At 42.6% G+C, this 27,592-nt stretch overlaps 1 protein-coding gene across 1 annotated transcript in view; it reads left to right on the top strand.

Annotated features, from left to right (window-relative positions):
* TUBGCP2 (tubulin gamma complex component 2) overlaps positions 1 to 27,592 on the top strand; it is a 48,879-nt gene that overhangs the window by 11,520 nt on the left and 9,767 nt on the right. The window contains exons 7-15 of the mRNA XM_082268351.1: positions 4,579 to 4,778; positions 9,334 to 9,523; positions 11,264 to 11,409; positions 11,593 to 11,773; positions 13,117 to 13,297; positions 14,492 to 14,664; positions 14,813 to 14,941; positions 17,086 to 17,206; positions 22,324 to 22,467. Coding sequence (XP_082124477.1) covers positions 4,579 to 4,778; positions 9,334 to 9,523; positions 11,264 to 11,409; positions 11,593 to 11,773; positions 13,117 to 13,297; positions 14,492 to 14,664; positions 14,813 to 14,941; positions 17,086 to 17,206; positions 22,324 to 22,467 — 1,465 coding nt within the window. The remainder of the gene's footprint in view (positions 1 to 4,578; positions 4,779 to 9,333; positions 9,524 to 11,263; positions 11,410 to 11,592; positions 11,774 to 13,116; positions 13,298 to 14,491; positions 14,665 to 14,812; positions 14,942 to 17,085; positions 17,207 to 22,323; positions 22,468 to 27,592) is intronic.

The following is a 27,592-nucleotide window of genomic DNA, read 5'->3' as shown; positions in this document are numbered from 1 at the left end:
TGGGTGGTAAGTCCTCTAGACCCTCTCGCTACAAGCTTTCCCTGGAGGAGGTGGAGGATCTCTGGGGAGCCATCCATACCACCCTAGGAATGCAGGAGGAATAGAAGCTGCTATCACTTTATGACCAGATGTATCTGGGCCTGGGGGAACAGAAGAAAAGGGTGTTCCCGAGTCAATGAATTTCTGTTGGAAGCCGTCAAGAAAGAATGCCAAGACTCGGAGAGGAAACCCTTCTTTTCAAGGGCCCTGAAGCATAGGTTTCCTTTCGCGGAGGATGGTGCATCAGTCTGGAATAAGGTTCCCAGACCAGACGCAGCCTTCTCCTATGTTGCCAGGCATACAGAGAGGATATGGGGGCGCTCTCAGATTCATGGACAAGAGGATGGATTCACTCTTTTCGAAAACCTGGGACTCTACTCTGGGGTGCGCATAGAGGCAGGGACCGTGATGGAGACAATCTTGTCGTCCTTTCCCATGCTCTTGTGGGGGGTGGCATATATTGCGGACTCATCGGCGGAATCAGTGCTTAGGTCTGCCAGATCCTCAGTCAGCTCGGGAAAAAAAGGGCTTTGTGGTTTAAAGCTTGGCAGGCAGACAGTGCTTTCAAAGCTAAGCTTTTGCAGGATTCCACTCACTGGGGAGCCTTCGGTGCTGGTCTGGAAACCGTTGTAGGGCAGATAGCTGATGGAGAAAAATTCCTTTTCCGTCAGTTGTAGAATGGGAGGGAGCAAGCAAAGAATGTCTCGCCCACAAGAAAATTCAGGGCCCTGAAGGCCAATGGGCAAAAGAGGTCTTGGGTCAAGAAGGCAGGGCTAAAGAGGGGGGGCAATTTTTTTGCCCTCCTGAACAGCCCTGAAAGATACAATGACAGCTTGACCACAGTGGGTAGCGGTCTGCTCAAATGGATTTATTGTTGGGGATCGTAAGGAGGGGTTAATGGCTGGCCCACCCAGCTGCTCATTACTAATTTGCCAAGGTGCACGGCAAAAGCGGCAGCCTTACTATCCCTCCTGAGAGATCTGGAGGAACAGAGGGTGCTGGCGCCTGCAGAGGATATAGGCAGAGGTTTCTACTCCCACAATTTTGTGGTGCGGAAACCTTCAGGGAAGTTCAGGCTCATTCTTTAACTTGAAGCCTCTAAATTCTTCGGTAACTTACACAAGGTTCTGTATGGAATCATTCTTCTCATTAAGGGCCCTTCTCCCCCAAACTGCTTCATGCCATAGTTTCAGGCCCTCCCTTTTGACCTATCCTCTCTCTCCGCCCCCCCCCCCCCCCCACACCGTTTTTTTACCAAGGCCATGGCGTTTTGACTCAGGGGCATTTCAATAATCGCCTATCTGGACGACCTGCTTCTATTTGCCTCAAGAAAAGATCCAAAAGGTTGACAGAGCAATGTGACTACAGGGCAGTCATCCGACCTCGATAAGGCATGTCCATGTTAGCACTGGGCTTGTTGTCTCCTGTGATTCCTGTGGTACAGTGGATGGGTCTCCACTTCCATCCCTTGCGGTGGCCGATTTCCTCAGCAGGAGGACATTGAGGACTCCCTTTCTACAAATATTCTTAACCGGGTAGTTTTTTAGACAGATCCAGCCTTTTTGCCGACGGTGGCCTCGAAGTTTCACAGAGGCCAAGAAATTATTTGGCCAACTTTCTGTTCCAATCCTGTGGGTGAACAGGTACATAATTTTCAGAAGTTGGATGTTAAAAGGTGTGTCCTACAGTATTTAGATAGCACAAAGGAATTTAGGAAGTCTGATTCCCTATTTTGTTTTCCTTTCAGGTGCTAGAAAAGGGGTTTAAAACCTCTAAACGTTCAATAGCAAGATGGCTTTAATCTGCTTTTAGTTAAGCCTACACGGTAAGTGGGAGGGAGGGCCTGGAGGAGATCAGTGCCCACACCACCTGGGCTATGGCGACTTTTCAGATGGAGTGGGCTGGGGTTTTGCCAGAGCAGATCTGTCGGGCAGACTGTTGGTCCAGTCTTAGCACCTTTGTCAGACACTACAGGATGGACCTGTTGTTATCCGCTAAGGATCAGGCCTTCGGGAGAAAGGTACTGCAAGCGGTGGTCCCACCCTAAGGTTAAGTGCTCGTTTATCCTCTCAGAGGTGGCTGTCCTCAAAGACGATTAGGGAAAATCAGAGTTACACTTACTGGTAACGTCTTTTCCAGGAGTCTTTCAGGACAGCACTGGTACCGACCCGAAAAATGTGTTTGCAAGGAGAAGTCCCTGGTTGGGGAACAGTCAGGAGGATTAAAGTTTTGTGTGATGTATTTTTGTGTCTTCCCAGCTGGCCGGAGGTACTTTTGAAAGACTGGGGGTCCAGTGGGGCAGGAGGGACTTAAATCTTGAAGCTAAGGAGGTGTTTCCTGTGAAGGGAGAAGCCAAGGTCTTTTAAGCCTCGTACACACGCGTCGAAAATCGACAGGGAATTTTCGTCCGACGACCGATCCGCCGATTTTCGGCTTGTTAGTATGATGCTTCCGACAACCGACTTCGGCTGAAAAAAATCTGGTGTGCAGGCTATAAAATTTTTGTCCACCGTCAAAACACGGCCGATTTTCGTGCAGTCAGTACAGATTTCGACAGGGAAAAATCTTATGAGCAAGACTGGGCATGCTCAGAGAAGAAAGAACACAAAGAAAGCAAACCAACACATGACATCACTTTTTGTTGGGGCGAGAAAATTTGTGTGCAGTCTAGGCACATTCCAAACAACAAAACACCCCTCTGGACAAAAGACGGACGACCGGTCGGCCAATAATCGTTGCGTGTGTATGGGGCTTTAGAGGTGGCTGTCCTGAAAGACTCCTGGAAAAATGTTACCAGTAAGTGTAACTCAGAATGCAGCACAGGTTTGCTGCAATATCAGGCACATGCTGATAGAAGGTGAGAGCAAAGTGATAAAGAGATAAGTTAATGAGTTAGCTTGCTTTTCCTTGCACTGTCCAGCGTAGCAGTGAAGATGTGGTCTGTAAGTGAAAGTGAAACAAAAAGATCAGTGCCCTCCTTTGCTAGAAAAGCTTTCATATGTATTTTATCTGTGTATTTAACTGTTTTTCTGAAGCTCCGCTTTAAAAACATATTTTTTTTTTTTTTTTTACATCTGTAAAAAAAAAAATTTACATCAGCAGCTACAAATACTGTAGCTGCTGACTTATTATAAACAGACACCCACCAGCACTGTCATTACCCCAGCTGGTTCTTCGATCTTTGGGTCTCTGGCGCTATTTTGACTGTGGTAAGCCAGCTGTGACTTTCTGGCTCCCCACTACGTATGTGCGAGACGTGCTGCGCTTTCAGACTGGGCCCGCAGCCTTCTGGGACCTTTGATGTGTCCCAGGAGGTTGTGGACAGGGAAGGAGGAGGGGCAAGTGTAGGAGTGGGTACCTGTCAGAAATGGTACCCATTCCCAGAAAATAAATAAAACCTAATAATGGTATAGGAGGGTGGAGGAAGAGGAGAAGTGGAACTTCCGCTTTAATAATAATAATAATGACTGTAAAATCGGCTAATATACTATTCTGTGGTGAATGAATCATCGTAGCCAAATATTTCATGTGCCAAAACAAAGGACAACTGGTGCCTTACGTTTCCATAGGCTTTCTTTGTCGCATAGTTACATGATTGAATGGAATAGAGAAACATGTTTAGAAAGGCATAGGAAAACCCAACCCATATATTTGGTGGAGGAAGAGAAAATCGGGTTGGGGATTTTTCAGGTGCCAATAAACAGATTAATGATTTAAAATATACAACATTTATTGTTAAATTGATTTAAAATAAAAAAACTGAAAATTGAAAGACATACAATATTAAAATCAGTTTATAAGCTGCATGTATACTCAATTCATATGCAAAATTGACTGCTTGATTGATTGCTACTCTGATATCAATACACATTTTGCATATGAATTGAGTATACATGCAGCTTATAAACTGATTTTAATATTGTATGTCTTTCAATTTTTCTGTTTTTTCATTTTAAATCAATTTAACAATAAATTTTGTATATTTTAAATCATTCATCTGTTTATTGGCACCTGAAAACTCCCCAACCCGATTTTCTCTTCCTTCCCTAAATATATGGGTGGTTGAGTTTTCCGATTTCTTCAGTTGGGATGTGGTGACTTTGGTCCTTTTTCCAGATGAAATTTCCTTTAATATTTAGAAAGGCACTGAGGCCCATACACCATGAATTGGCCTTTTGTTTATGTGGCTGGAGTTGTCAGGTGCTGTGTGCAGGCAGCCCATGTAAGTCTATGGGGATTCAGCTGCTGTACACACAATGCGTTTAGAGCCACCCACTGGCACCCACATGCCTGTCACATTAATACGAGCGACTGTGTCTGTTCAGCCTCTGCATCCCTATAGACTTACATGGGCTGCCTGCACACAGCATCTAGCAGTGAAAATGGCATAAACAGATGGCCAACCTATGCTGTGCAGGCCCCAGCATTCATGTGAATGAGGCCTTATGCTGAGCTTATTGATGTCTAAGTTCTACTTTTTGCATGTGCTGGTTCCTATTGCATCCCTATTACAGTCCACACCTCTGCTACCTCCCACAGATTTATTGAAGAAAAATCTTCTTTTGAATATGGTCAGGTTAACCATGCTCTAAGTGCTGCAATGCGGACGCTAGTGAAAGAATACATGATACTTATTACTCAGCTGGAGCACTTGCAACGCCAGGGCCTGCTCTCCTTGCAGAAACTGTGGTTTTATATCCAGCCTACTCTCAGGACCATGGAGGTATTGGCATCTCTTGGTAAGTTTTTACTATCATTAGCATCTCTGTCACTCTCATTACATAAATTATGTATTAGGTTCACATTGGTAAATGTCATTTGGACGTAATCAAGCTCTTCCTTGTTTTATCTTTTTTTTTGCTTATGGTCATTGTGTACATTTTAGAGGGAATCGGCAAGAATACATAAAAATGGGAATAGATGCTGCTTATAATTAACAAAGAGGTGCAAGTTCTCTGTTCTGCTGTGAACAATGGAGCACACAGAACAGAGGACAGAGAGCTGGAGCTGCATACTCCGATCTATCTGCCCATCCCCATTCCCCAGCTCTAGAGCATGAGGGAAGAGGAGTGGATTATTAAATCTTCAGGCTCTGCTCATATAATATAATCACTGCACAGACAAAAAGAGGGATATGACCTGTCTGCTGACAGCTCACATCCCATATGACAAGGTAACACCTGGTGGGATCTGTGGCAGTTTTCTATATGGAAAACTGCCATATTCCCTCTGTTAATTAGGTGCAGACCTGCACTATTTTCTATTTCATTCGGATGAATGGCCAACCCCATGGTTGGCCATTCATGCTTCCTGTCCGATTGTATCTTCTTACCCATATGGGATGTACGGGCAAGCAGGCATACTGGTAGATCTGCGTGCAATGCTATACAGGCTCCAAAAAAATAAATACAGCGAAAAGGAATTTCATTCTGAAATAGAAACTGGTGCAGGTGGCGGAGATAGACCGGAGACAGGCCTATCTGCTTATTTAAAGGATAAGCTCACCTTTTCGTAACATGTTGCATGTCACACCCATATTCAAGGACTGGCCCCCACACCTCCCTGATCCCCGCTATGACAGCTAGCAGGGTTCTTCTCCCTCCCCACTAGCTGTCACAATTTTTTTTGCTGCTGTGGTCTTGTAGTTTTCAAAGATCTACTATGGCACTGTGAAATCCCATGGTTGGCCATTCATGCGTCCTGTCAGATTGTATCTGCTTACCCATATGGAATGTACAGGCAAGCAGATATACTGGTAGATCTGCGTGCAATGCTTTACAGGCTCCTAATAAAATAAATACAGCAAAAAGGGAATTTAAAAAGACACAAGGCCATTCAATAAAATTAGAAGAGAAGAGCTTTAACCCTAAACTGCGTAAAGGGTACTTTACCTTCAGAGCCGTAAGGATGTGGAATTCTCTTCCACAAGCAGTGGTATCAGCAGGGAGCTTCGATAGTTAAAAAAAAAATATTAAATGGGCACCTTAACGACCAAAACATACAGGGGTATACAATGTACTATTGAAATAAACACACACACACACACACACACACACACTCATCATAGGTTGAACTGGATGGACTGGTCTATTTTTTAAACTTCACTATGTAACTATGTAACGTAAATGCACTTTTTTTTTTTTCCTGCAAGAAAATGTGCACTTATTATTTTTTTCTAAAAAGTAAACCTTAAATGTGGTGCATGCCATTTATGATGGTTCACTTTTGAAGTTTGGTTAATTTCCCGGTATTAAATTTTATTAGCCTAAGAAAATAAAAATACCCAAAGACCGGTGCAGAATAATCCTCTGCATCAGATGCAGATTTTTTCCAGCATATTTAAATTTCTTATTTCTGTCCTTTCCTCAAATGAATGTTTAGGAAGAAAAATGTCTAAAACCTGTTTAAAATTGGCAGCCTCAATGATCACATTGAAAATGGACAGATGCAGGATGTTGCAATAGATTTGAATTTATATGGTCTGCCTAGATTTTGTCATAAACTAATGTGGCTGAACTAGTTGAAAATTAATAGTGCCAAAGTGAAAATGATATTGACTGATGAAGTTACTTAGAACATCTGAGTATAATTTTAATGTTTTACAAAAGTGCAACCAAAGTCCGGTTGGGGGAGCGTTTTTAAGTTTTGATGCACAGCAAGAAAATATAATTGACTATGAGACAAATTTTATTATGAGATTGCAGGTTGATTCTCAACTGCCACCCCCTGCTTCTCCAGATGAGCCTTGCTTCAATAGAAAACATGCCTCTGACCAGTCTTCAATTTTATGCATGTTTAAAGGTGGATCTTCATCCTCTTTTTACACTTTGTCTCATTTGAGTTGTCATGCAACCTTATGTAATGTTTGGATATTGCAATGTCTTTTTTTATTTTTTTAATTCACCACCACTTCTGCTTGCGGACGCCGTGGCGATTAATGTCACATTCATGGTCCCTTAGACTCCTGGTATATTGTCATAAATTTCAGGAGTCTTCGGGCATTCACAGCTTGTGAAATGACGTGATTATAGGAGGAGTTCCCCGTTGCTTATTAGTTGCCATAACAAGGCGGAACATCCGCCAAAGCTGCCATTGCTATAGCAACTTTTTAAAAAAAACAGGGTGCGCCACGCAGTGCGCTTACTGCGCAGGCGCAAGACCTGTATGTGCATGCTGGGTAGCAAGCTGCACAAAATGTAGGAAAGGAACAAGGGCAGCTTAAGGCGTTCATGGTGGAAATGGCCGCCACCAGACTTTGCTGAGGTAGAATTCTGCTGCATATTTGGTAAGAAATCTGTTTAAATGTAAAAGAATGTTAAGTGGTTAAAGCGCTGCTTAAAGCAGAGTTCCGGCCTCAAAACAAAAATTTGACATCCGCTTGCTCTAAGTAACCTGAAAAAGAATTGGATAATCACAATTTTTTTTTTTTTTTGCTTTACTTACCTTGTTTTTGAAGACCATATACTCACCTTCCTTCCACTTCCTCCCTCTGCGGCCGCGGCCCACGCCGTCTCTTGCTGCTTTCATTGACTCCTGGGAGTCGAACGTCATCGCTCTCAGGAGTCAATGCGCCTGCACCAGCCCTGCTCGTCCCTTCCGGTGCAGGCGCATCATTCCCTGCTAAACGGCTTCTGGGCATGCCCAGAAGCTGTGCAGGGATGACGCGCCTGCACCGGAAGTGACGAGCTGGGCCGGTGCAGGGCATTCTGGGACTGCGACGTCACCGAAGAGGACACTGAAGAGGACACTCTGGCTTCAGCTGCCCACACCTGAGATGGCAGCACTGGACAAGACATTTTCAAGGTAAGTATTTCTAATAAAAGGTAAGTGAACCCGGGGACAGTTCAGAGGCTATCATTGCTGAAATACACTAGCCCTGACTGTCCCGGGGGTATTTTTATCGAAAACATTTTTTTGAGGCTGGAACTCTGCTTTAACAATACCAAGGTTGTTTTTATTGAAAATTATGGTAGCGGACTGTAGCTCCTCTTTAGGAAATAAAAATAACTTTGATTGCTTTAGATCGAAGGATTACAGATGCTGGGGTCACCCACACAACCAACTGCACATTATTATTATTATTATTCAGGATTTATATAGCGCCATCAGTTTACGCAGCGCTTTACAATATAAAAGGGAGACAATACAGTTACAATACAATAAAATACAAGAGGATTAAGAGGGCCCTGCGCAGAAGAGCTTACAAACATTCTTTGCTGAATTAACCACTTGCCGACCGCCGCACGACTATTTACGGCGGGGGTCAGTCCCTCACAGGCAAAGTGACGTAGGGGTACGTCACTAGCCTGTGAGCCTGTAAGGGGCAAGCAAGCAGTCAGCGCAAGTGACCAGCAGACCGGATGTCCGCCGGTCACTCGCGATCTCCCGGTGGAGAGGGAGAAAGGCAGGCGGCTAATGTAAACAAAGCCGCCTGTTATTCTCCCCTGTGTAAGAACAGAGATCATACGGTCCTGCTATGCAGGATCGTATTTCTCTGTTGTTACACAAACAGCCACATCCCTTCACAGTTAGAAACACGCCCCTAGGGACACACTTGACCCCTCCTTCTCCAATAAAGTTAACCCCTTCTCTGCCAATGTCATTTTTACAGTAACAGTGCATATGTATAGCACTGATTACTGTAGTAATGTCACTGGTACTCCCAAATGTGTCAAAAATGTCAGTCAAGGGTCCGATCTGTCCGCCGCAATGTCGCAGTCCCGCAAAAAAAAATCGCAGATCGCCACCATTACTCGTAAAAAAAAAAAAAATTACAAAAATCTTTCCCTTAGTTAGTAAACGCAATAACTTTTGCGCAAACCAATCAAAATACGCTTATTGCGATTTTTTTTTTCCCAAACATATGTAGCAGAAAACAAATTGGCCTAAAATGTTAAAAAATTTAGATTTTTTTTTACACTTTTTTTTTGGGGAAATTTCATATAAAAAAATGTGAAAAATATTGTTATTTTTGCAAAATTGTCACTCTTTTTTTGTTTATAGCGCATGATCAAAAAATCGCACAGGTGATCAAATTCCACCAAAAGAAAGCTCTGTGGGAAAAAAAGGACGTCAAATTTAATTTGGGTACCGCGTCGCACGACCGCGCAATTGTCTGTTAAAGTCACGCAGTGCCGAATCACAAAATAGGGCCTGGTCAGGAAGGGGGTAAAATCTTCCGGGGCTTAAGTGGTTAAAAGTGCACCGGATTCAGTTGTTTACTTGCTTAATAAAGTTCCCTGTTACTTTTTCACTGAACCTTCATTGTTTGAATGTGTTTTGTTTTTCTGTCAGCCACTTCATTGGATAAAGGAGAATGTCTAGGTGGTGCCACGCTCAGTTTGCTGCATGATAGAACCTTTGGCTATACAGGTGATACACAGGCCCAGGAGCTATGTTTGTATTTGACTAAGGCAGCCAGCACTCCATACTTTGAAATCTTAGAGAGGTGGATTTATAGAGGAATCATCAATGACCCTTACAGGTAAGAGAAATGTTTTCATTCTTTCGATTTTGTATGAGACTGTAAATAATAGTGTAGACTTTGATCATGGTCATATTTCCACTTCAGCATATGTGATTCCCAAAGCAATTGCATGAAGTTTATTAGCCACCTAATATTTTATTGTGCTATGGTGATAAAGCTGCCAAAGAAGGAAGATGTACCAAACTTTGATAAGTAGAGTGATAAAAGTTATTACTCCATGATAAGCATAGTGTCTGAATTAGTGTCACTTATATGAATTGTTCAATGGCAAACTTGGGTAGGAACATGCAGGGCTTAGCAAAAGTAGGTATAAACTATTCATATGGACAATGTTAGTGTGACGGTACTCACTGGAGTGAAAGACAGACACTATGTGACAGATACCTAACGGACGCTGAGAATATGGCTTGGATTGCTTCAAATGCGGTCTGTATTTACACTGTACTTACTATTTACATGCTATTGTACTTTAATGGCAGAGACAGGCTCTCCCTATTTAAGTTGTGTATTGAGATGTGTTGTGAATTCTGTTAAGCCTGTCTGTCCCATTGTTAAATGTTAATGAACTCGCATATTGTGTCTGTTCAGATGGCTAGATAATTAGTTCAGGTTAATTCTATTTCTGTATACAATTTCATCTGTATGATAATTTAATCAGGCAGCCCCTGACCTGATGGGGTAATTTGATCAGGAGGGGGATGTGCTCATGTGTGTATAAATTGAGTGTGAAACTGTTCAATAAAGGAGAAGATTCCAGTACAAGCTAAGTTGTCAGCTAGCTTTGTATGGGGGCGGCTGGAAAATCTGATATCTATGTTCAGGACTGGGAGGAAGCCGTATACTGACCAAAGTCCACAAGTACAGTGTGGGTTGCGATTCCGTTACAGTTAGTATCGTTACTAAGCAATCAACAATGAGCACAGTGGGGCATATTTATAAAGCACTGAATGTTTTCAACAAACATTCACATGCACCAGGAGGATTTAGCTGCTGTGAAAGTGAAGGTCAATGTTAGATTCACTGCTTTGTAAAAATTCCCCAGTGTCTATTGTGATCCAAATGTTGCTTTTCCAAGCACTTATGTTGTATAGGAAGTGTGTTTTAGCTTGGGGAAGCAGGAGATACACATGAACATGTATAAGTCCCCTATCTCCCTCTACCCAGCTAAAGAGATGGGACTGTGCTTCTAGATAATCTACCAGGGCTAAAGTGGCTTTCTACTTTTTCTTTCTATTTTTAAGCAATAGTGAAGTTCATTTTATGACTTGTACCTACAGGTAAGCCTATAGTAAAGCTTACCTGTAGGTACAGTGAATATCTCCTAAAAGTTTACCATTTAGGTGATATTCATATTTGTAGAGGCTGGTGACGTCACCGGCTCACTGCTCTCTGAATGGACAGCATGCTGGAGTATGTCATCCACTGAGAGCAATATGCCACGTCCAAACGAATGACATCACCAAGGCTGTCAATAAAATGGACAGAGCTTATGAACCCGGAAGGAAGACTGGGGGGGGGGGAAGATGGAAGCAGGAAAGCACACCTCTGGTAAGCTTCATTAAGTATGTCATGGTGCATACTAGCACATTATTACTTAAACTTGCCTGGGGGCCCGGTTTTTGTGATGTTATTTTGGACTTTTTTACGGCTTTAATATTCATAAATGTTTAGAGACGTTTCTGGTTTTGTGTATCTGTTATATTCTCGATGTTTTGATAATCTTTGTGTTTTACACAGTGAGTTTATGGTAGAGGAGCATGAGCTGCAAAAAGAGAAAATCCAGGAGGATTATAATGACAAGTATTGGGATCAGCGTTATACTATTGTACAACAACAGATCCCGTCCTTCCTGCAGAAGGTGGCAGACAAAATTCTTAGTACAGGTAAGAAGAATCAATACAAGAATGTGGCTAAATGTTAAGCATGTTGTTGACGCTTTATTGTGAAAGTGTTGCCTGTCACTGCCAGTGAATTATTGGATTTTGTTTTATAACCAGCACTTAAAAAATTGCTTTCTGAATCAACCTTCAGGTTGTAATCAGTTCTCTGTGGATTTTATTATTCAGGAAAATACTTGAATGTGGTGAGAGAGTGTGGCCATGATGTGACATGCCCAGATGCCAAGGAGATTGTGTACACCCTGAAAGAACGGGCCTATGTGGAGCAGATTGAGAAGGCGTATAGCTATGCTAGCAAAGTACTGCTGGACTTCTTAATGGAAGAGAAGGAGCTGGTGGCACATCTCCGGTACGACAATATGTGGAGAATATTCATAATCAATAACGTTTTTAGATTTCTATTTTTATCTTGTATTTTGTTAGCACTTTAGATGCTGGGCCCTTGTACATTGTGTCCGCTGTTTTACCTCTGTCAGGAATTTCTATATTTTATGCTGGCAATACATGGTTAGGCGTTTAAGAAAGGAAAAACAAAATAATAGATTCCTACATTCAGTTCACACAAACAAGGTGGATGAAGAAATCTGAATAAAACTAATGTCAATATGTTGATGCTATTCACATGGTAAAAATAAAGTTTAACCTATTCAAAGAGGGGATTGTTACAGGAAGTTTTGTGGACTAATTTCTATATAAAGTCATATTGCATTATAGTTGACAGCTCAGTTGATCTCAGGCAGTCAGAGATGCTGACCAACCCATATATATACATATATATATATATATATATATATATAAATAATATAAACAGGGCTTTTTTCTGCAGGAACTTGGTGGAACTCAGTTCCACCACCTCTGGCTCAGCCCTCTGCTCCCTGCTCACCACTAACACTTGTAAACACAGAAGTCCTGCTTCTGTGTTTACAAGGGGACATCTTGTCTCCTAAAGACTTCCTCAGATCTGATCTCCAGAGCGGCTCCCACTGAGTGCAAAATGGGGACAAGGGAGATGCAGGTGCCTGGGGTGCAGTGCGGATGCCAACACCCCCACTGGATGATCTCCCTGCAAGTAAGAGAGGCGAAGACACCTACAGTGTACGGGGAGGTACTAGAGCCGACTGGGTGCTTCAGCTTAATAAAGCAACAACAGTAAGACAATTGGAAGATGGTGGAGCATTTAAATAGGCTGGAAGAAGATGGGGGCTGCATGGGGGGGGGTGGTTGCATTCAGAGGCCAGAGCTGAAGAAGGGTGAAAGGGAGGTATGGATGGGGGATGCAGAGGTAAGCAGCTGTGGAAGAACTCTGCACTCTATGTGTAGCCCACCCCTGAACTTTTTAATCTGTATGTAGTGCACCCCTGAACTCTGCACTATGTACGTATTGCAAACCTCCCCCCCATCCCACTGAACTTTGGGCTCAGTACATAATGCACTCCTGGTATTTATTGCCCCTTTAAGACCCACCCTCCGTCAGTGAAATTGTACCATGCCCACTATTTGATGTGTGTGTGTGGGGGCGGGGTTAAGGGGGTCGTAGTTGGGTTCCTGTACCTATTTTCTGAAAAAAAAAAAAAGCTGTGTATATATGTGTGTGTGTATATGTATATGTATATGTATATATATATATATATATATATATATACACACAAACACACACATCATTACTAATTCATTACATTCTTTTCCTTTCAGGTCCATTAAACATTACTTCCTCATGGACCAAGGAGACTTCTTTGTGCACTTCATGGACCTGACTGAGGAGGAGTTAAAGAAAACTGTGGAAGATATAATACCAACTAGGCTGGAGGCTCTATTGGAGTTGGCTTTACGAATGAGTACTGCCAACACTGACCCGTTCAAAGATGACCTAAAGGTACCAAGAGAGAATAAATTCAGTGCCTCATATCAGATTCTGGCAGAAGTTTGGGCTATATCACATTATCACACGACATGGCTTTACATGGCTTTAAAGCCCAACTCCAGCCCAAACTTTCATTTTATAGCAAAGTATTGGAAGTTCTATTAGTTTTTGTTTTTTTATGACCTCATTAGAGATGTCTACCCTTACTTTTTACACCTAGACAAGAAATAAGGGTTGGGGACTGCTTAGACAGGAAGGCATAGGAAAAAATACATGCAGGTTATGAACTGTGCTATAACTGTGCTTCGCACTACTAAAAAAAGTGTTTTTTGTTTTTTTTGTGACCCTGTCACCAGCCCAAGTAGTGAAGGGAACCTGACAGAGAATCCAATACCTCTCCCCTATACGCACTATGCAAAAAAACACGTTCGCTGGAATTAGGCTTTAAGGAACCCATACTGAACTTTTCTCACACTCATGCTGGCTCTTGTCTTTGCTCCCGTGAGTGAAAGGAGCAATAGAGCAGTGAAAGGAAAGCGAACATAAGTGGTTGAGTGGTGATTAGTGTTTGAATGAGCAAATAATGTAAAGTACACTTTAAAGTTGACTGTAGGTACACATGCACAGAATTAGATTGTTCCTTGATCCAAATTATCTGATGCTATTGTGTAGCAATGTGATAATGTATGACTCCCATAGTTTGGAGAGTTTTGCAAGGCTAAGGCAGGCCATGCATGATTCATCTACTGATTGAATGAAAAAATGAATTGATTCAACTCAAATAGCTCCCTATAGCTATTGTATTCTGACAGCAGGGAGAGTTCCATGCCATTAGAATATACCAGTCAGCACTGATCAAGTGAAAACTTTCCAACAGACTGGTTGTACAAAAGTCAGTTGAGAGATCGTCTTCTGTACAACCAGCCTGCCAGAGATGGATCCAAATTCATCCGGTCCCTGCTGTACCGGCCGAATTTCAATCCATCTATGGTGAATTTAAGTGTTTACCTCTGTTTGAGAAGAGGTCGGCACCTAACGAAGGGTACGTAACCAAGTGTGTCTATCCAGGGAGTGTCCAGTGACAAATCACGGGTCTGACCTTTACCATACTTGTTCCAAAGCTGTTGTGTATTGGAAACCTAACTTATCCTTTCTACTTGATTGTAATAGAAATGAAGAATGACATGTGCTTCTTTCTGCTTTTAGATTGAGCTGATGCCCCATGATCTCATCACCCAGCTTCTTCGTGTCCTTGCAATTGAAACCCGGCAAGAGAAAGCCTTGATTAATGTTGATCCCACTGAGCTAGCACTTAGTGGGCTGGAAGCCTTTTCCTTTGATTACATTGTCAAGTGGCCTCTTTCATTAATAATAAATAGGTAAAATATAACTTGTCTACACCAACCAGAAAATGCAGTGAAATACTTCATTATTTTATATATCTCTGCATTTTTCTATGATGAACACAGTAAATGTTTGTAAAGTTTCATTTTTTCTGTTTTGTATCTTTCTTTTTTTCATCTTCAGAAAGGCTCTGACACGTTATCAGATGCTTTTCCGCCATTTATTCTACTGCAAACACGTGGAGAGACTGCTGTGCAATGTTTGGATCAGCAACAAGGCAGCTAAGCAGTTTTCCCTGCATTCTGCAAAATGGTAAGTATATACCTGTAGATTAAATTGTTAAGTTGGCAATACTGTTGGAAATGTACAAATAAAACTTTACTTACTAAAGGCATAGAGATTGGGATTTTTGTAAAGTAAATGATTTCCCAGACAGCTGAATATTCATTGAACTGGTTTAAGGTAAAACCTGTATGCCACCACTCTCAAATACATACATAGTAAGTTAAAGCGGAGTTCCAGTCCCCCAAATACTTTTTTTTTTAAACACTCCTCTGTAACTATATGTAACTTTGTAAGGAAAACTGACTACAAGCACTGAACCTATTCTCTCTGGAGAAGAGACGATTGAGGGAGGATATGATATCAATGTACAAATACTGTACTGGCGACCCTAGCATAAGGAACAAACTATTCAGAGAGAGGAAATACAATAAGACACGTGGCCACTCACTAAAACTAGAGGAAAGGCGGTTTAACCTTAAAATACATAAGGGGTTCTTTACTGTCAGAGCAGTAAGGATGTGGAATTCTCTTCCACAAACAGTCGTATCAGCAGGGAGCATTGATAGTTTCAAAAAACTATTAGATGGGCACCTTAAAGACCACAACATACATACAGGGGTATACAATGTACGGTTAACAGCAAACATACGCACGCATCATAGGTTGAACTGGATGGACGGATGTCTTTTTTCGACCTCACAAACTATGTACTTTTTTTATACATATCTAGCAACATTAAGAACATGTCCTATCTGTAGTCCTTGTACCTTGTGTTAAAGTATTTGAAGACTAACCAGATCTCGGAAGCAGGCAGGTTCCATGTCATCTGTGGGCATCTGAAGCCTTCTTCTCTTGATTTTCGGGATTCGGTGCAGCTGGCACCATGGTGCAGCATGGACCTCCCAATCTTACGCCTGCACACTGAGCTGCTCTCTGTCTTCCTGACAGGTTACCATAACCATGGCATCGGCGGAAGTTCCTGCCCCATTGCTATAGCAACCTGTCAATCGCGTCATCCGGATCCTCCCGTTCGCTTCATTTCCGGTCCTGAAACAATGCAAGATTTCGTCACTAGGCGTTTCGCAAGGTCTCCTGGGATACATGACGCCGCTATCCCAGGAGCCCTTTCGAATCGTCTTGTGATGTAATCGCCTAGGCAGCGGCACCAGGAAGTGCTGCAGAAGTAAAGGTATAAAAGGTATGTACAAATTAAAAAATAATTGCCGTTTATTACAGCATTCAGGGTGGGCATGAGAGTGATTGAACCTTCAAAAAATGGGTGGAGCTCCGCTTTAAAGGTTGGAGATCTCAAAGCAGTGAATATTACTTATTCTGTGCACTGTGTGTTACATGTTATGCTAAAGATTTAAACAGTTGTAGTTTAAATCTTTAGCATGGGTGAGTATTCTTCAACAACGTCATCTTTCAGTTTTATCCACGTGTACCTGTTTTTTTTTTGTCTGTTTTGAATAAAAATTAAAATAATTTTTACAAGACGACATCACAGCATTTGACCTGAAAAAAAGATGTATTACTTTGTTATCTTGACTAATGACAAAGGTATTGATCATGTGAATTGAGTCAAAGTCTTCCAAAAAGCTACCTGTTAGCAAATTTTCTTTCATAGTTAGTTCTGCTTTCAGACGGTTGATGTGTGCTGTTGTGTAATAGTTTGGAAAAAAGACATTGTAACCCAAAATCATCACATGTGCAGGTTTAAGCATCCAAAAATAAAATAACCTATTTAGCAGAAATATTTATTAATTGTGTGCTATTTTTTTATACAGTTGTCTTAATCACTCCTGTATCATACTGATATACAAAGCAACTGGCATATTCATAAAGAGAAGGAACAATATTGCTAACCCCATCATCCAATGAATCAGATTCGTGTCTATTATGTATAAATCTGCATTTAACTGGTTGACTGAGGTTATTGGCAAGATCATTTACAGCATACAAATGAACATGTATTGCTGTAATCAGTCTTTCCTCTTGTGAACCCTGATCTGATTATATAAAATGTCCATTAAATGCAGGTCACGGTCTCTGCTTCACTTTTCTTTTTATTAACAAATGCAGACAGAGAAAAGATCACTTAATGGCAAGTCCTCTTTAGTATTTACTAAGTTTGATTTTTTTTTTATTTTAATCTTCCTTTTTATTACCAGGTTTGCAGGGGCATTCACACTCCGCCAGAGGATGTTAAATTTTGTACAGAATATCCAATATTATATGATGTTTGAAGTGATGGAGCCAACTTGGCATATTCTCGAGAAAAACCTCAAGTCAGTAAGTAACAAAAAAAGAGCAAGGTGTTCGCTAAACATTCTCTGAACCCCTTAAGCACCCACTAATTTGGGAGTATTAATTACATGTTTAACTCGGTAAGGACTTAGGACAAACCTCATGTCCTAAAGTCATTCCCAGTTGTGCACACACACCCTTGCAGATGTCAGGACCTGCTGTCAGTTGATGATAAAACCAAAGAATGTATAAGTACACAGTACATACAGCGCTCCTAGGAGAAGTGCAAAATCCCTTTGTCCATTAGAACTTTCATCTGTAGACCATCAACAGGGTAGAGGAATGGATGAGGCAACTGGATGGATGGATGAACAGGAGAAGGGACCAAGACTGGAACCTCTGTAGCTCTCGCAGAAGATCTGGGTAGGATCACCTCAATGTGGAAGAAAATGAATAGGGAACACCTGGGACCAAGCAGCTGAAACCGGTGTGAGCCTGTAGACATCACTGAGTAAAAAGCACACCCCCTCTCCCGACATCCACCAGGCATTTTAACAGTTGTCATCCTCATGTGCAGCCTAGAATGCCGCTGCTAATATCCATACTTTGAACTGGCTGACTCCCTGTCATCCTCAGTCTCTGTTTACCCAGTGATGATTACAGCCTCACACTGATTACAGCTGCTTGGTCTCTGGTGTTCCCTTTCCATTCTTTTTTATGCTAACTTCAATGTAAATGTGCTGCTTGTTAGTGTTTTTTATTTGATAGTGACGTCAGCGCCCTGCTATTTATTTTCTTCCACAGTGTCAGTTTATGATAACCAAGATCCCAGTCTGTGTCATATTTGCTAGAGGTGTCTTCACATGCCTGCAGCCGTCTCTAATACTCTCATCTTACAGGTAAACGCCAGGCTGACAGGCAAAGCTTCAGCATTTTCTCATAGTGCTGCAACTTCTACCTGCCTTCTGCACATTACTACTGGCCGGTCATGAAGCTCATTATAGTGATGAGCTAATGGTGATGTGTTAGGTGTAGGGGCCAGCAACATGCTTAGAAACTACCCACAAGTGTCTGAGCGTTGCCTGGAATTTGAGTCTATAAGCTGCAATTTAAAAACTGACGGACAGAAATAGGCATTTATGTTTGTTAGGTTGTACTGTATGTACAAATTGATCGATAGCAGGTGGAACTAGCTCTTAGGAACCGCTAGCTGTTTTTGTATACAGGGGTTTCCCAATTAAGTTTTAACACAAGAAAATATTTTGCCTTATGCCCTATGAGCTGGAATGAAAAGGCATGTAGCATTGCTGCAATGCATTTAATAAAATACAATTTAAAAAAATAGTATATTGTTTCTTTGTAGTTACATTCCATTATTTACGTGTTTGTAAGTGGAATTTTCTTGTGTCCGCTCTACAACCTATGTAAGGGCTTACCTTTCTCTTGTTCATGTTTTTAAAAATGAAAAAAAAAAAAACGATTGAAACAAAAAATAAATAAATAAGGTTTAGCACTGCAACACATGTTAACCACTTGCCGACTGGCTAACGCCGATCTACGTCGGCAGTAAGCCCCTCACAGGCAAAGTGACGTAGGGCTACGTCACTAGCTTGTGAGGGTCTAGGGAGAGAGCGCGCGCGCGCCGCCGGAGGCGCGCTCCCGCGTGGTCACGGACCCCCCCCCCCCGCGCGTGTGACCGGCGGACCCGATGTCCGCCGGTCACTCGGCGATCGGCGGGGGGAGAGGGAGAATGTCAGGCAGCTAGTGTAAACAAGCCACCTGTCATTCTCCTCGCTGTAAAGACACTGATCACACGGATCTAGTATGTAGATCCGTTGATCAGTGTCCTTACAGCTCAAGCCACGGCCAATCACAGTAGAAAGCACGCCCCTAGGGATACACACAGCCCCTTCCTCTCAAATAAAGTTAACCCCTTCACTACCAGTGTATTTTTACAGTAACAGTGCATATGTATAGCACTGATTACTGTAGAAATGTCACTGGTAACCCCAAAAGTGTCACAAATGTCAGTCAAGGGTCCGATCTGTCCGCCCCAATGTCGCAGTACCGCAAAAAAAATCGCAGATCGCCGCCATTACGCGTTAAAAAAAAAAACAACAAAAATGACAAAAATCTTTCCCTTTGTTAGTAAACGCAATAACTTTTGCGCAAACCAATCAAAATACGCTTTTTGCGATTTTTTTTTTTTTTTTTTTTTTAACCAAACATAGGTAGCATAAAACAAATTGGCCGAAAATGTTAAAAAATTTTGATTTTTACATTTTTTTGGGGGGAAATTTCATATAAAAAATGTGAAAAATATTGCTATTTTTGCAAAATTGACGCTCTTTTTTTGTTTATAGCGCGTGATCAAAAAATCGCACAGGTGATCAAATACCACCAAAAGAAAGCTCTGTTTGTGGGAAAAAAAGGACGCCAAATTTGTTTAGGTACAGCGTCGCACGACCGCGCAATTGTCCGTTAAAGTCACGCAGTGCCGAATCGCAAAATACCCCCTGGTCGGAATGGGGGTAAAATCTTCCGGGGCTTAAGTGGTTAAAGCACATTGCAGCATTGTGCAGTGCAAGTTTAAAACTGCATGCGCTTTCGACTTTTTATACTTCTCTTCTAAAATACAATTTATTTGTTGATTCATTTTTCTTTGTTTTTTTTTTTTTTTTTGTTTTTTTTTGTAATGCAACATTTTTTAACTTTCTTTAAACTAATGTATAAATAATCATGCTTTGTCCCAAATAATTTTGTTGCTGGTGATAAATGAGCACCTATAAAACTGGAAATATTTTTTTTTTTAATTCTTCTTATTTGCATCTGAGATCTATAATAACTGAAAAAATCCAATTGGCTAATGGCTGAAATAGCACTGCTTGCAAATTGCTGAAAACGTACTTGTTGTATAAAGCAAGTGCTTCAAGAAAGCTTGAAGTTTGTGTAACGAAGCAAGGGTGCAAAGTGCTGTCCTATAGCCAGTTTCAATTCTGGCTGGAACTCTAAAATGACCACTAGGTGGAGTAATAATTTATTGGTAAAAAAAAAGCAGTGCTCAATTAGATATAGAATGTAGCATTATATGAGGGATCCTTTATTTTGCTCCGTTAACATCAAATTATTACAAGAATTAGAAGGCAGGGTATGTTTAGTATATCATCTTCCATTTTTTTAGCCTTGCGGTGAACAGGAAGCATCATTTCATGGGTCTTTTAACGAAATGTTCTTCCCGTGCTTGTGTGGGGTTCTGCCATTGGGAAATTTTACCTTTTGCTTCCTGCTTTAGAGATGTCATAGGATGTTAGAGGAAGTCTTTCAAAGTAATTTCCCTCTTTTGTTTTGGGGACAACTCTAAAACGTTGGATTTTTCTCATTTTCTGTTTTGGTGACAATGGTCATCAGGACAGAGTGGTGAATCTCCCTTGTGGGTATAGCGACAGCAATAAAAACTTGACAGAGAGTCTAACCCTCCCCCAGCCAATTTAAAACCACAAAAATGGTTTGCCTAGAGATACAATTTCAGGGTCAGTGACTTCACTCCCAGCGAAGTGAAATCAATTCTTTGTGCTTTTCTCCTAAAGGCTTTTTACAATGTTTTGATATTCAGCGTTAGAATATTGTCTGCTTTTAACCACTTGCCGACCGCTGCAAGTATACATACTGCAGCGGTCAGCCCCGTGCAGGCAAAGTGACGTACCGGTACGTCACTAGCCTCTCCCGCCCCTGCTCGTTCACGGACATCGGGTCCGCCGGTCACTCGCGATCGTCAGTTACGGAGGGAGAAAGGCAGGCGGCTAATGTAAACAAAGCCGCCTGTCATTCTCCCCTGTGTAACAGCAGAGATCATACGGTCCTGCTATGTAGGACCGTTGATCTCTGCTGTTACACACACAGCCACATCCCTGCACAGTTAGAGTCACGCCCCTAGGGACATACTTAACCCCTCCCTCTCCAATAAAGTTAACCCCTTCCCTGCCAGTGTCATTTTTACAGTAACAGTGCATATGTATAGCACTGATTACTGCAGTAATGTCACTGGTACCCCCAAAAGTGTCAAAAATGTCAGTCAAGGGTCCGATCTGTCCGCCGCAATGTTGCAGTCCTGCAAAAAAAATTGCAGATCGCCGCCATTACTAGTTAAAAAAAAAAACACCAAAAATGACAGAAATCTTTCCCGTAGTTAGTAAACGCGATAACTTTTGCGCAAACCAATCAAAATACGCTAATTGCGATTTTTTTTTTTTTTTTTTTTTTTACCAAACATATGTAGCAGAAAACAAATTGGCCAAAAATGTTATAAATTTTTTAGATTTTTACATTTTTTTTTGGGGGGGGGGGATTTTATATAAAAAAAATGTGAAAAATAGTTATTTTTTCAAAATTGACGTTCTTTTTTTGTTTATAGCGCATGATCAAAAAATCGCACAGGTGATCAAATACCACCAAAAGAAAGCTCTGTTTGTGGGAAAAAAAGGACGTCAAATTCATTTAGGTACAGCGTCGCATAACCGCACAATTGTCCGTTAAAGTCACGCAGTGCCGAATCGCAAAATAGGGCCTGGTCATGAAGGGGGTAAAATCTTCCAGGGCTTAAGTGGTTAAGTGGATCTGAAACAGCTGCAGGAAAGATGGATGGACAAAGATCTAAATAGGATACAGCATGTTCTTCTGTCTTTCAGTCAGCAATCATTTGGAATGCACAATGTATGGCACAATCATTTCTCAAAGGTGTATAGACTGTTAAAGTAATTGCAAATGCTCCAATTTTTTTAATAATAAAACAGACCTGTTATACTTGCCTGCTCTGTGCAATGGTTTTATACAGAGCAGCCCCAATTCTCCTCTTCTGGGGCCACTCCGCTTATTAAGGGGGCACTCCTGTGTGCTCACTCCCAAGCCAGCCAAACCACCTGCTCCCTCCTCACTGGCTGTGATTGATAGCAGGAGCCAATGGCTGCTATCTCTGAGCAAATGAGCAGGGAAAGAGCCAAGAGAGCTGCTTCTCTCCTGTACATTGCTGGATCAAGATCGGTCTCAGATAAGTATAAGGGGTGCTGGGGGCTGCATGCAGAAGAATGCATTCAGGTAAAAAAAAAAAAAAAAAAACTTTAGAATAACTTTAAAAGTTTTTGCTTATTTTGTTTTCTAACCAACAGGCCTCTAATATAGATGATGTCCTAAGCCACCACACAAGCTTCCTTGATAACTGTCTGAAGGACTGCATGCTTACCAACCCGGAATTACTCAAAATCTTCTCAAAACTTATGTCTGTGTGCGTCATGTTTACGAACTGCATGCAGGTAAATTCCAGACATTCATTTGCTCATGGCCTTGGTATTGCTATTGATCTACTGTACAACATCCTATCATTGCTATGTTAAAACTAAGATTAGACAATAAGTGCATTAATATTTTATTGACAAGTACTTACAAATATGTAGCATTACGTGTATAACAAAAAATAGGGTGTATGGGAAATGAGAAGCTGCCTAGAGGACTTACTAATGGTAAAGATTTTAGATTGTAAACAAAAGGTAAGGAAACGCGTAGAAGAAGAAGAATAAAAAAATGTCCACACTGTTTTTTTTTTTCACAGAAATGTCAGTTTTTCTTTATACAGTTAGGAAGTATATACCTTCACATGCTAGCTTCAGAACTTTGCTGGTAGTGTTGAAGGCAAGGCTGACCATTTCCAGAACTTTTCTATTGGCCTGTCAACAGTTTTACTGGCCAATATACAAAGTGGGAGATAGGACAGACCAATTTTCGATACTGCCTGCAAAAATGTACAAAGAATATTGGAGCAGCGTTGAATGCTTGCGAACGTATTTGAAATACAGGCAGTTCTTGTACACATTATACTGCTGGAGTGCTTTAACTTTCTTTCTGCCTTCTGAATAACATTCAAGACGTCCTGAAAAAAAACTGAAAATTTCCTATCAAATACTTACCATAGCTTTCTTTTCCTGATGGACTCCATAGCAGCATACGTTTGGGTAGCTCCGCCATCGCTTCTACCCCATAGGATCCAATTCCCAAAAATTCTCAAACTGAGCTAGAGACCGGGTTCCGTAAATAACCTACTCATGATACTGGGAGGGAACTCCTGCTGCTATGGAGTCCATCAGGAAAGGAAAATTACGCTAAGTATTTGGCAGGAAATTCCTGACAGACAGCATAGAATTTCAGGTCAAAATTAACAGAAGCTAAAGATGCGGACTCCACACAATCGTGAGCCATACACGTGTGAATAGATGACCAAGGATGGCTTGCACAATCCAGGTAGCGGTGTTTCCCGAGGAAGACTGATTCTCCTCTGTTCTCCCCAGAGAAGAGCACGAATATGCGTTCAGTGAATCTGAAAGCAGCTGTAGCCCGCAGATAGGCACGTAATGTTTCTCCCACATTCAAAGGATGCGTACTGTCATTCTCTGTTGCCTTAGGTGGGAAGGACGATTTCCTGATTTTCATGAAATACTGACGTCACCTTTGTATTTGAACCCAGCATTGGAATTAAGACTACCCGACCAGGAAAGAAGGTCAGAAAGGGCTCCTTGTAACCAAGTAATGCTATCTCGGAAACTCTCTTCATCGATGTAATGGCCACTAGAAATGCTGACTTAGCGGAGAAGTCCTTAATAGAAGCCTCCTGGCACTGTCTCAAGACAATGTCCGAAGAAAAATCAAGTATAAGCGAAAGGTCCCACTTGGGAAACCTTGGCTTTCTCTGAGGCCGAAGTCTGACTGCCCTCTTGAAGAACCGGCCACCAGTTGATGATTTGCCCACCAAATGCTGATGAAGGCAGAGAGGGCCAAAGTTTGAACTCTGAGGGTGCTGACATGCAGACCAAGATCCAGGCCAAACTGCAGAAAATCCAGAATGTCATGAATCTCGGGCTTAATATATGACCCACCTGAAGCGGATACAAATTCTGTAAACCTTGCCCAGATTTTGCTATAGACCCTATTAGTGCTGGCTCTTCTAGCAATCATCAAGGTGGAAACAACTAGGGAGGAACAGCCTAGTGCCACTAGCCTTTCCCTTTCAAGAACCAGACCCTCAGGTGGACGCATGCTGAACACAGGTGTAGAGATGTGCCCTGCAGAAGAAGATCTGGTCTGAAAGGAAGAGGCATAGGGTATAGGTGATTGAGCTGCAACAGTAGGGGAAATCACAGTCTGTTTAGGCAGAATGGTATCACTGCAACTTTTTCTGCCTTTTCTGAGCTGAGTCTTCGAAGAATCTGAAAATTAGCGAAACCAGAGAAAATGCATATGCTCTGTGGAACCTCCACTGGTCCGTCAATGCGTCTATTCCAAGAGCTTAGGGCCATTGACCTCTTGTGTAGAACTTCTCCAGCTTGCACGAAGTGAAAGTCCACCTGGGAGTTCTGAACTCCCAGTACATAAACTGCAGAGATGCTGGAAAGATTCCTCTGCACCCACAACAAAATCGGCTCTACTTCCTGTAGAAGGCTCAGACTGTGAGCCCTCCCTTGCCTCTTTATGTAAGCGACTGCCTTGGTATTGTCCAGCCTCAGAAGTATTGATGCTCCTCTTATCGGGTGGCGGAAGGCAAGCAGGGCGCAGAAGGCTGCACAAAACTCCAGGACTTTCGACACGACTTGCCGAGAGGGGAAGCTCCTTTGGCCCTGAGCCACTTCTGAGAGGCAACGCGCACCCCTGCCCTTGCTGCTGGCATCAATCATGATCGTAATACAATTGATAGGAGCAATTGAGTGACAGTTGAAGAGGTTCTTTCTCAGTAGCCACCACAGAAGGCTCCTCTTTATTGATGGTGAAATTTGGATAATTGAGTTTTTACTTATCAACCTCCACTGCTGAAGGAACCTCTTCTGAAAGGGACACATTCTCCATAGGGCCAGTTTGACCATCGGAGCAGTGCAAACCATGGTGTTGACAATCCTCAGGCATTGGGATGCCCAGAGAAGAGAGGACGACAGGGCCAAAGAGATCTTGGTCAATCGGAATTTTATCTATCGGCAGGGCGATAGTGCTTCAGGCCATGTCGAACTGGGCCCCCGAGATGCACAAGAGACTGCATGTGACTCAAGTGGCTCTTTTCTTGATTTACCAGGCAACCAAATTCTTGCAGAACATTGAGGACTTTGCTCTGTGCTCTACCAGTAGTCTCTTGTCCTGGGACAGCAAGAGGTGGTCGTGCAGGTAGTGATGCAGGCATATGCCCCTCTTTCTGACCAAGGCCACTAAGGCCAGCAAGATTTTGGAGGAAACACAAGGTGATTTTGAGGCAGGCATGTAAACTGAAGGTGTTGCTGACCCACCACAAACTGGAGAAATCTCTCTAAGGTGTCTTTGACGGGTACGTGTAAATCGGTATCTTTCAAATCTATAGAAATGAGCCAGTCGCCTGGGTGAACTGCCTGCTGGATAGAGAATAGCCTTTACATCTTGAACTTTTCACTTTCGATAAATCTGTTTAGATTTGTAAGGTTCATGACTAGTCTCCATGATCAAGACTTCTTCTTGACCAGGAATAGGGGAGAATGCATGCCCTGGAATCTCTCGGGCACCAGAAATGGTACCGTGGCACCTTGTTCCACCATGGATTCGACAACGGACAGAAGTACTTGCTTCTTTTCTTTGGAGCATGGAAGCTCTGTAGGAACAAATCATAGCAGAGAGGAATTTATCAAGGCCCACGCATGCCCTGAGGAGACCATCCCGCCAGTCCAGGCATCCAAAACTGAGGCCACCCAAACATGCCAGAAGTGAAGTAAGCAAGCCCCCGCTGGACATGCCTGGCCGGACCCTATCTCAAAATGACTTTGAAGCCTCTCAGCCTCCTGGGGTTGCTCTCTTGATTGACTTCTGAAAGGATGTTTTTCCTCTCCTCCAGGTCTTCCTAAACTGTAAGAACGTGCCTCTCTGTAGCGGTCCGAACTCTGCCTTCCAGACTGGGCTCTCCTCTGACTAGCAAGTGACAGTCCTGGGGCAAGAACCCTGACTTACCCCCTGTGGCCCAGGCTTTAGCACTGTCAAGCTTATTTCCAAAGAGTGAAGATCTCTCAAAGGTCATCTTGCACCAGGCCTGCTTAGAGGCAGGATCCACCAGTAAAGGCTGCAACAGACCATATCAGAGCCACTAACCGGATGATATCAATCGAGGCCTCACCCAGGAATACCCCAACTCAGCTCTTCAACAGCCAAGGTCTTGGCAGCCCTTTCTGAGACATTGTTGAATGAAGTATCCACCTCATTAAGCCAGACCTCCATGGTCTTTGACAGGGACCAAAGCCAGTTTACAGGCTGACCGAGCTGTCCTATAGATCCTTTTCAAATCTGTATCAATCCATCTGTCTAGGCCATCCTTAAATGAGACGGTGTCTTCCAATCGCAGGGTAACGTGTTTGGCCAGCCTCATGGGGGGCACATGTACCAGGGGAGCTGATTCAAGGTGCTGGACATTCTTTGCTTTAAACAAATAAAGTTTTGCTAGCCTGCATTGCAGGGACGTTTTCCTCTGTCTTGCTCGATTCATCTGTGATAACATCCTTGAGCTCCAATAACAGCGGGAAGTTATATTGAAGATGTTTAAAGTACTTCCGTTGCTTGGAGGGGAACTCCACTGCAACTTCCCATTTCAAAGCCTTTTTAACTGCCAACCAACGAAAAAGAAAAAACAGCCTATATTTCGTCATCATCATCATCAACGTCTGCGCTGTCTGATGACCTTGACGAGGGATGGCTAGGCTAGCATGGTTCCATATCCTTGTGACTGTCTCTAGGCGGGGAACTTGCTGACCTGTCAGCCATATTTTGGGTTGGTCCGGTATTCCAGTCTTTCAGATTCTCTTGCACCAGTGATACCATCTGCTAATTGTCGCCTTTCCTTTCGCCCAATGCCTGGGCAAAGCATTTCTCACACAGCGACTTGCCTGCTGGGGCCTGAGACCTGCATCCCCAACAAGCTCCAAGCCTAGAGTGACTGGGCTGATGGTGAACTTGATGTCTGGACCTTGATGAAGACCTGTGACATCTTGATCTTGAGGGGGACCTATGCCTATTCAACCTAGGAAGGTGTATCAGGACAATATCCCCCCGGACAATATCCCCCCGAAAAACATCCCCCTGGACATAATCCCCCCGGGACAACATCCCCCCCCCCCGGATAATATCCCCCCCTGGGACAATATCCCCCAGGACCTAGGGTTAGAGGGGGGATATTGTCTGGGGGGATGTTGTCCCTGGGGGGATATTGTCTGGGGGGATATTGTCCTAGAATCTTAGGAAGGTCCCTTTCCTCCCGTGAAGAAATTTGACAATTGGACCTAGAATGGCTATGCACCAACAAAAAGGAAGACCATTAACTGCTAGAAGCCTGCAGGAGGAGACAGAAACCCAAAATCCCTACCTACTATGCAAGGGCTGGCTGCATCGAGG

The sequence above is a fragment of the Pelophylax lessonae genome (assembly GCF_965119305.1).
Source record: "Pelophylax lessonae genome assembly, chromosome: 9".
NCBI classification, from domain to species: Eukaryota; Metazoa; Chordata; class Amphibia; order Anura; family Ranidae; genus Pelophylax; species Pelophylax lessonae.
Note: the sequence above shows the minus strand (reverse complement) of the source record. Positions and strands in the feature narration are given on the sequence as shown.